The following is a 10,000-nucleotide window of genomic DNA, read 5'->3' on the forward strand; positions in this document are numbered from 1 at the left end:
TGCAAAAACAGCAAAAAAGTCTCAGAGTTCCCAGGAAGATCAGGGGAAGACTTACATTTCTCAAAAACTACTTGACGGATTTGCACCAAATAACAAAACGCACAATCTGCCTTTCTGCCAAATTTGATGTAATCACGTTCGACAATGCGATCCTATGGGAATCACCATTACAAACACATACTTTTTTCGCGCCCCTATTTCTCGGTTCCCACTGCACGGATCACCCCCAAACTTTCCATGACACATAGAACATACTTTGACACTTTTCATGAAGATTGGTCAAATGACGCCAAAGTTATAGGAAAGTCAAATATGGCATAGAGCTGGCCCAGCTGTGTCTATCTTTGATATTGCATTCGCATATAAATCAATATTTCATTTGTGGTGGATCTGGAAAGGGATGTTGGGAAACAGAGATGCACATATAATTGAATGCTGGGTTTTCCATTGTAGAATAACACATAACAGTGAAGTTAGACTCCTTCCTAGATTTTTAAGATATCAACTGCCTATGCAAATGAGTTTTCTTTTGAATCACAATTTGTATATTTGTGTTAATTGGATATCCTGAAATCTAGCATGAATCGTAGTCTCTGGGGTACATATTGAACACCCGTGATATACAGGATATCTTTCTTCAAACAACTCAAGTTAATTTGGTTTAATGGGATCTGTAAATCCTTGCTTATGATGGCATTTGTATTCTGTACACCTTACAGGTGATGCGATATTGAAACTCAACAATGAAGTAAAATTTATCAAGAAGAAGAGCTGCACAGATCTTATCCTTGATGAAGGAAAGCAGTATTTGATAATGGGCAAGGAAGGCTTCCAAATACAAGTCAATTTCAGCTTCCAGTAAGTAGCCAACTACCCTTCATTCAATGGTCCCCAGCAGATGTTGACGTAGTTTAGGCTGAGCATTTAGAAGCCCAGTATAGCCTGAGGATTGCTTGATAACCAGTCAGTCGTTGATTGGTTTGTTCTCACCTTCATCTCACTTTTGGAAATGATGTGGCTTATTCATCTGCATTTGCTCAATTAAGGACTATAAAATGTGTTGTTAAGGTGAAGGAGGGTGGCTTGACACCAGATATAAGTGTTTTATATTAGTGATCATGGCATCCCTGTTGGAGGAAAGTGGGGTGGGGACAGATCTAGGGGTTTTAAGCACAATTATGCCACCCCTGCAGAATGTGAAGAGGGGCCCCTGAGTCTCCAATGACTTACAGATAGTCATTAGGTGTAAGCTGAATGGGCCCCCTGAAAAGCTGGGGTGCCCCAAAAGGGTTGGAGCCTCCCTGCACAGTAGTAACTGCAGGGGCCCTGCATTACCCCACTCTGGGAGGCAGTACCAGGGAGAGGAATTGTATTGTGTATTGGGCTCCCCTATAGTTTGAGATTAGTTTACAGGGCGGTGCTCATGGGGGCACTAAAGTTGTAGGTTTGAAAATATCAATAACAGAGACTTTTCCACATTGGGGTTTCGCCTTGTGCTACACTTTTATGATCTATTTGAAGGCACTAGGGGCCCTTTGGTTAAAAAGGGCAAGGAGATGAGCATGGGTGAGAAAGAGTGAGACAGGAATAAAAGCTGTGATGGTAGGAAGTGCAGGACATGTGGACATGCAGGCAGAACCAGGTGTGCAAGATGGGTAAGAAGTATAGGGCACTTGAGAAGAGCCATGCAGTGAGGAAGTGTCAGACCATATCTTAATAGTGTCACTGAAGGTGTGTGCAGGCAATAATATGTTGTTTTCCCCTACCCCCTTACTAGTCACATGAGAACCTGCTAGTCTGGTAATGTTTATAATGACCAGGCCTCAGTAGCTCAACATTTGATTATGTGGCAAAAATGCCCATTTGCACTGCAGCGTAACAAATATCATAAAAACGCAGTAGAACGAATGACAACTTGTATTTCCAAGTGTCATACTACCTGATTGGGCATTGAGCAATTCCCCCATGGGATGCCAGGCACTGAAAATGCTAGTTCATAAATTCTCTTGAACCCGCTGTCTTCATGCTGTAGGGGGGGGGGGGGGGGGTAGCTTTCACAAGGAGTCCTTTACTGGAAGGAGGTCCTGGGCGAGTCAAAGTGGTTCGCTGCTCCAACATATCTCTGAAGTAAGATGCTTTCACAAAGAAGAAATGTCCAAGGGCCTTTCTTCTGGGTAATAATTTGCACCCATATTTATAGATTGGTGGTACTGGGTGAGCCATCAAAAATTTGCAGCTGTTCCACCTGTCCACCTCTCACATCTCAAATCATTCAGAGTGCGGGGCTGAGATTTTCTCAAGGGTGGGGCCACAATCCTGTTGGAGCTTCTGCTAGTGTATAATGTATATGATATCACACAATAACAAAAAGTGAATCAGGATCCCACAAGGTCCTGTCACTGGGGAGCTCGGAAGAGAATATACTCTCCCACATAAGTTGGCTACACAGTAAAAGTATTCCTAGCCTACCTAGAGTAGGGTGTAACTCCTCCTTGTAGAAACTTCTTGGCAGGGTGGACATTGTTCACCCTGTAAAAAAAAGTGGGTGGACGCCGTTCACCCGCGTGTACCCCCGACTCGTGCTCTGATCAGCACCAAAGAAGTCTTGATGGCCACCCATCAAAAGGGCTGCCCGTGAGCCACAAAATAAAGAAAAACATCACTGATCATTGAGAAAAAGAGAGCAGGTGGCAGACAAGTAGTGAAAAAACTGTGCTGAAATCAAAAGTAAACACATCGTTTGATCTATTGGCTACGTCTGGCCCATTGAATGCTGGCCCCTTTATACCATAGACAGACGTCAACCTATGAACTCTTCATCCTCTCTAAGCATTTCTTCTATTTCCTTGCAGGTACGAGTATCCTTTGGATGCTGTCACGTGGGTTGAATGGTGGCCATCCGAAAATGACTGCCGCACCAGCAATTGTGCTCGGTTCATATCTATAATGGAAGACTTTTCAGAGGATATTTTGCTTTCCGGCTGCTAAAAGGCACAGAGGATTCGATTCTCTAGTAGTCCATGACGTCAGTGCATTTCGCATCTACGGTCCTTTATTTTGAGCTCTCGTTGGAGAAGCAATGCGCCTGAAGAGTGGGAGTTCGCCATTGCCACATATTCATGTTTATACCTGCTTGAACCCAGTGCAATAATAGATAGAAATGTATTTGTTACAAAATAAAATGATTTTTAGTCTGTCTGTCTGCCTGGTGGTGTAAACCTGGAGAACTCACCCATTACTATAATAACAATGGCTCTCTAAAGCGGTTATGGAACATTAAACTGCCTCTTTCCTCCTGTTCCTTGTAGCGCCTTGAGGCTGTCGTCACACTGACAGGTTTCATCAAATTCGTATAAACTAAAAGAATCCTCCTTGAAATGGCAGGGAAGTGTTCACCACAGTGGTATGGGAGCACTTAGTGTTTCTTAAAATACCCCTCACACACCAAAAGGCCCCTTGGTGTCATGCTTCATCATAGGGGTCTTTGCACCCCTCTAACGGGATGCGGCGTGCTGCAACCTACAACTACGCGGGAGCACTTTTCGTTTTTGACTATATGTGGTGCATGTGAGTGGGTATGTTTATTATGTGAGTGGTGGGATTTAAGTGAAGTAGTTAAAAAGTACCTGGCTCGTGGATGTAGTAGAATTTTTTTTTATTCATGGCCCCGGGCTGGTACTATTAAAAGAAGTGAAGTGCGAGGTGTGTATTGTCGTGATTATGGACAACACCTCATGTGTGCGTCAACATGTTTCGGAGGCAAAGCTCCTTCTTCAGGGGAACAACTTCCCCAACTTACTCACGTTTCACTAATGGTTTACAGATGTATTAATGTGATTAACAAAAGTAAAGAAAAAACTATAAATATAAATGCAAATTGCATGACTTATGTAATTGTGCTTGCTACTGTGCACTGCACAGTAGCAGTTACCCCCCAGACGTTCTGAATTCTCATGAAGCAAGCAAGCACAATTACATAAGTCATGCAATTTGCATTTACTTGAGCTGAACCGCTGTAGGCACATAATAGCCTATATATACCCGCACATATTTATAGTTTTTTCTTCACTTTTGTTAATTACATTAATACATCTGTAAACCATTAGTGAAACGTGAGTAAGGTGGGGAAGTTGTGCCCCTGTCCTGAAGAAGGAGCTTTGCCTCCGAAACATGTTGACGCACACATGAGGTGTTGTCCATAATCACGACAATACACACCTCGCACTTCACTTCTTTAATAGTACCAGCCCGGGGCCATGAATAAAAAAAAATTCTACTACACCCACGAGCCAGGTACTTTTTAACTACTTCACTTAAATCCCACCACTCACATAATAAACATACCCACTCACATGCACCACATATAGTCAAAAACGAAAAGTGCTCCCGCGTAGTCGTAGGTCGCAGCACGCCGCATCCCGTTAGAGTGGTGCTAAGACCCCTATGATGAAGCATGACACCAAGGGGCCTTTTGGTGTGTGAGGGGTATTTTAAGAAACACTAAGTGCTCCCATACCACTGTGGTGAACACTTCCCTGCCATTTCAAGGAGATTCCTTTTGTTTATACAAATTAGCTTGTGGAGTACGAATCCTTCTGAACTACTCTACCTCCCCTCTCCTGTTTGTTTACAGGTTTCATCAAATGTCATTACATACTTTCCTCCCATCTCTTTCCACTTTTGCCTGATTCTTCTTTACACCTTTGTTTCCATGCGTGCCTTGTAGCGCTTTGAAGATGATTATTGCTAAATAGTCACACAGATAAATGCTTCATATATTGTGATTTAGACACAGTGAGGCAGGAGAGGACAGTCTCATTCTTCTCTAGGCTTTTCTAGGCAAGCTTTATTTCCCTTTAGTTTCCTGATCAGAGCTGCAAGATCACAAGATGCCCCCCTAGATTCTGTGCCCTGTTTGAAGCACAAAGGTGGAGAGGGCCAATGCAAACCCCAATATGAGTCCAACACTATACTACTCCATTAGTGCTAAGAGATACTTCAGAAAACAATTTAAAGTATTCTTTTAGTTTGTAGCTAAGAACAATATGCAAATTATAATATCTATAAAATGAAGTATACAAAAACAGTACATGAGCACATGGAAAACAGTATGGATTCTTGCACCCAATATTGTCAATGCCATAAAGCTTTTAAACAATATATGGATCCAACTCAAGGAGGACTGGGGTCCGTCCATTGAAGTAAAAATGATTTCTTACCAATATGTTAAAAAATATTGTTTACAACCAAGTTTTAGCAGTACATCTATGTTCAGTCATTCCATAAAGTACTTTCAACCGGTCTTGGCTTTTAACAACTGCTCTTTGTGTGATAGGTTTACCAAGCACATACAGGGAGGGTACCTGTGCGTGTGAACCACAAAAGAGTCTGGGATTCCCCTCCCACCAAACCTTCTCAGGGGTTACTGAGACCAGCAGCCGCAGCCCGGGAAGGTAAGAGCAGTGGGGCTGGGTGGGGGAGATTTCGATGGATGATGACGAAGGAAAATTAAATAATACATTTCGCTTCATCATCGTTTGTCAAAATCCCCCCCCCGCCACCCCCCCCCTCCCACCCGTTCCCACCGCTCTTACCTGGACGGGCTGCGGCTGGAGGCCAGAGATATCTGTATTTTGGGGGTAGTGAATCCTACAGATAAGTTGGACACCAGGTTACAAAGAAACATAGAATTACCAGCAGAATCAGTAATACCACTGTAGAGTTGCACAATAAGTCACCGATTTTTCCAGGTTTCAACAGAGCGTAGTGGTTGCATTAAAAAGCTGAAATGTGTGAGTCAAAACCACAACATATGCAGAATTATCACGAATATTTTAATTCTGATGGGGCCGGTAACTCCAGAAATGAGAACCTTAGGCCTTCATTACAAATCAGGCAGAGTTGAATTACCATATGGAATTCTGCTGCGCCTGATAATGAGAGGGTAGGTTTTCCCACAATGGGGTTTTCCCGGTGTGGGAGAACCAAACCTGATCTTGCTGTGCAGTATTTCCACAGCAGCAGCCACGCTTCATTCCACTGGGACTTTGCCAGAAACTCCCTCCCTCTTGCCTCCTCTTCGAACCCGTACCCGACTTACTCCCTGTATCCGACTTCCTTGCCACCACCACACCCAGAGGTGTCCACAAACATGTACCAGCCGCTAAAATCAGATAGTAAATGTATGCGTTTAACCCCACAGATGTGGGTATTCCATATGGTTTTACGACCAGAAAGCTCAGGCCCAGACTGTAATTCCTGAGTCCATTGGGTTAATCTTGTAATTGAACGGTACTGGGATGGAGTTACTGCACAGTAAAAGTATATTTTCATGAAAAATCTCCATGCCCGGGGGCGTGGCTTGACGGGCGAAGATGGCGGTCGCAGCTTTGTAGAGCTCCCGCCGGCCCGGACTTAATTCGATCATTTATCCTGGCCCCCAAGCCCGATATTGCTACCCGGTGATAGGCACTGATCTGGTGGAGTCCCCTGCCTGCTCCGGTGCACCGATCCTGCAATTTTCTCTCTCCTGTGCCCGAGGGGAGGTGACGGCGACGTGCGGCCTGGTGACCGGCTGGAGACCGGGGTCCTCGAGTTTCGAGACGCCCGGCGGCGGTTGCGGGCTCGCGGCTGGTGGCGACTTCTGCTGTGCCGCTCCTGGCTCCACTCTACTGCTGCGACTGCCCACGGATCACAGCGGCGCCACTCATCCCTGCGCCTTGGGCGGACACCTCTCTTTCCTGCAATCCGGGGGAGGAGACGGCGGCGAGCGGCCTGGTGACCGGCTGGAGACCGGGGTCCCCGAGTTTCGAGACGCCCGGCGGCGGCTGCGGGCTTGCGGGTGGTGGTGGCATCCACTGCGCCGCTCCTGGCTGAGCTCTTCTGCTGCGGTTGCCCACGGATCACGGCGGCGCCGCTCTTTCCTGCGCCTTGGGCGGATACTCGTGGCGATAAACGTGGGGACGGCCTGTCCCGCCTGGGTGAAGCCGGGACCCCGAGTTTCGCAGCCTCAGGCCTGGCCGGCCTCCTGGGAACTCCTGTGTTGACGCTCCGTCCAGGGGCCTGGGGCCTCCAGCACTAGTGGCGGCACCCAGGGTGTCCTGAGCCTTGTTGGGAGGGGTGCCTGCCCTACCCGGTGTGCGGTCCCGGCGAGCCCGCGTTAGGCCATGACCAGAGCCGGAGGTGGCGGCCCGCCTAAGCATGGCCCGATTGATAAATTCACGGGGCCTAGTGGTGGCTCCGGAGCGGCTGGTGGCAGCGGTGGACCTGGGCCGGACAATGCGGCGATCCTGGCGGCCATCACCCAATCCCGGGACACACTTGATGCTAAAATCGGGGCGGTAGGAGCGGATGTCACCCTGTTGCGCCAGGACCTCCGAAACGCGGTGGGACGGATCACAGAGGCCGAATCCTGGATCACGGTGACCGAAACGGACATTGGCGCCCTGAAGAAGAGGTTGGCGGAGGTGGAGGGAGTCCAGAAGACGTTGGCGGCCCGCGTGGAGGACGCCGAAGGGCGCGCACGGAGGAACAACCTCCGCTTCATTGGCTTTCCGGAGCGGTGCGAGAAGGACGACATGGAGAGGTTCTTGACCCAGTGGCTGGAGAGCTGGCTCCCCGAAGGGGTACTATCCACTTGCTTTGTTATCGAGAGGGCGCACAGGGCCCTAACCCAGCGGCCACCGGAGGGTGAGCGTCCCAGGCCAGTCATCGCCCGGCTGTTGAACTACCACGACCGCGATGTTATCCTGCGGGAGGCGAGGAACAAAGGCTCGCTCACCTTTGAAAATCGTACCATCATGATCTTTCCTGACTACACGAAGATGGTGCAGCAGCAGAGACAATCCTTTGTGGCCGCCAAAGCCAAGTTGAGGGGCCTGAAGCTCCAATACTCTCTCCTATACCCAGCCCGTCTACGAGTTGTGCACCAGTCCCGGACACATTTCTTTGATTCGCCCGAGTAGGTATTCCGTTGGACCGACGAGGCGGTGCGACTCCGGCCACATGCCCAGCCGGGTCTGGATCCAGGCAGGTCCCAGGGGTCCTCGCCGGAGCGGACGAACCGCCAGAACCGGAAGGGTCGACACCGGAGGTCCCGATCTCGGAAGCGGTCGGCCTCCGCCAGTGCATCGCAGACAGGTGGTGCGAGAGACTCGGAACACTCTGATGCCGGCAGTTGAACTTAGATGGGACTGGACCTTGTTTGCTGGGTGCTGAGTTGCCCTTCATCGGCTGGTGAGACTGTTCTGTTATGACTTCCTTATATCAGTCTGCTCCCGTCTGCGGACTCCTATCACCTTTAGCGGGAGCGCAGTGGGGCTCGGGAGGCGCCTTTTGTGGGCCTCTGACCCTCACGGTTGTGAGTGTTGTGGGGGGGGGGGGTGGTGAGTGTGTGTTGATTGGGGTGTTGGGATCCATTGGTATGGTGGGCCCTGGGTTCTCTGTTTTGGACCCGGGTCTCTCCATGCCGCGACAGATACTTCAATGTTCTCTGAGGTATTGGGGTGGGGGGAGCGGGGCGAGGGGGGATGTTCTTCAGTTGCTGATGTTTGGGGGGGTCAGGGTCTGGGGGGGGTTGCTGAGTGTTGGGGTTGGGAGGGTGGGACCACACGTGTCTATGACTCTTGATTTTGTTGCTTTGTGGGGTGCGCCGGGGTGGCGTGGGGGGCCGGGTGCTGGTTACTGTGTTGATAATGGCTGATCATACGACCATGTCTCCTCAAAAGACCCTGCGTGTTGTGACGTGGAATGTGAGAGGAATTCTGGATAAAATCAAGCGTGGGGCAGTGCTGCGTTGGGGGAAGAGGGAGATGGTGGACGTGCTGCTGCTTCAGGAGACCCACATGCTGGGCTCCAAGGCCCTTAGCCTACAGCGGTTCGGTTTCCAACAAGTGTACCATGCGGGCTTTACGAGGGGATCGCGGGGGGTGGCTATCTTGGTGCACCGTAGGGTGGCTTACGTGCATGGAAAGCAATGGATTGACCCTCAGGGCCGGTATGTTTTCATCAAGGGCCTGCTGGGCACCGAACAAGTGTTTTTTGGTAGCGTGTACGCCCCCCCCCCCCTCTCCAATGGGCCCTGTCTGAGCGGCTGTTTGCGCTGTGGGACGAGATTCCGGAGGTGCTGACCATGGTGGGAGGTGACTGGAATGAGGTTATGCATGTGGGCTTGGATCGTCGGAGGCGGGTGCCCGCTGTGGTGGATCCCCCCCCCGCCGCTGCCCCCACCAGATTGCGTGCAACTGTGAGTAGCCTGGGATGGGTTGATGTGTGGCGGCATTTCCATCCTGCTGCGCGTGAATTCACGTATGTGTCGGCGGTGCATGGGTCCTTTTCGAGGCTGGACTATCTGTTTGTGCCGGGTGCCTGTCTGAGTCGAATCAGAGATGCTGTGATACTCCCCAGGGGCCTGTCTGATCATTCCCCTGTCCTAGCTACCGTGACCCTCCCTTCCAAACGACAGCCGTTTCGTTGGCGGATGTCTTCCTGGCAGCTGCAGCAGCCCGAGTACGTGCATCACCTGCGTGAGGTGATTGATCACTATTGGCGCGAGAATCTGGTGGGTGATGTAGATGCAGTGGTGGTGTGGGAGGCGCTGAAGCCCACGTTACGAGGTATAGATATCGCTTGGTGCGTGGCTGCTCGGCGGAAGCATCGGGAGGCCATTGTAACCGCCGCCGCCCGTGTGGAGGAGCTGGAGCAGCGTAGTAGTCTCGGGGGCGACGACAGCCTGGTGCGGCAGCTCCTGCAGGCCCAACAGTCGTACGCCTCCGTCCTCTACGATGAAGCCCGGCAGGCGTGGCTCGCCACGCGCAGCAGGGTGTACCAGTGGGGCGACAAGTCCTGTACTATGCTACATAGGTTGTGTCAGGCGACTTTCCAGCCTCTTGTGTTGCCGGGTCTTACGGCGGAGGACGGCTCGATTATGACCGACCCTGACTTACTGGGGGCTAGCTTTGCCCGTTACTACGAGACGCAATACGCCCCTTGTGATCACTTT

General features: G+C 50.1%; 1 protein-coding gene across 2 annotated transcripts in view; it reads left to right on the forward strand.

Annotated features, from left to right (window-relative positions):
* Positions 1 to 3,198, forward strand: part of C5 (complement C5) — a 352,588-nt gene extending 349,390 nt beyond the window's left edge. For both annotated transcript variants that reach the window (XM_086920988.1, XM_086920987.1), the window contains 2 exons: positions 720 to 858; positions 2,853 to 3,198. In XM_086920988.1, coding sequence (XP_086777114.1) covers positions 720 to 858; positions 2,853 to 2,988 — 275 coding nt within the window. In that variant the 3' untranslated portion in view covers positions 2,989 to 3,198. The remainder of the gene's footprint in view (positions 1 to 719; positions 859 to 2,852) is intronic.
* The last annotated feature ends 6,802 nt before the right edge of the window (positions 3,199 to 10,000 follow it).

This window comes from Lissotriton vulgaris, chromosome 5 (assembly GCF_964263255.1).
Source record: "Lissotriton vulgaris chromosome 5, aLisVul1.2, whole genome shotgun sequence".
Classification (NCBI taxonomy): domain Eukaryota; kingdom Metazoa; phylum Chordata; class Amphibia; order Caudata; family Salamandridae; genus Lissotriton; species Lissotriton vulgaris.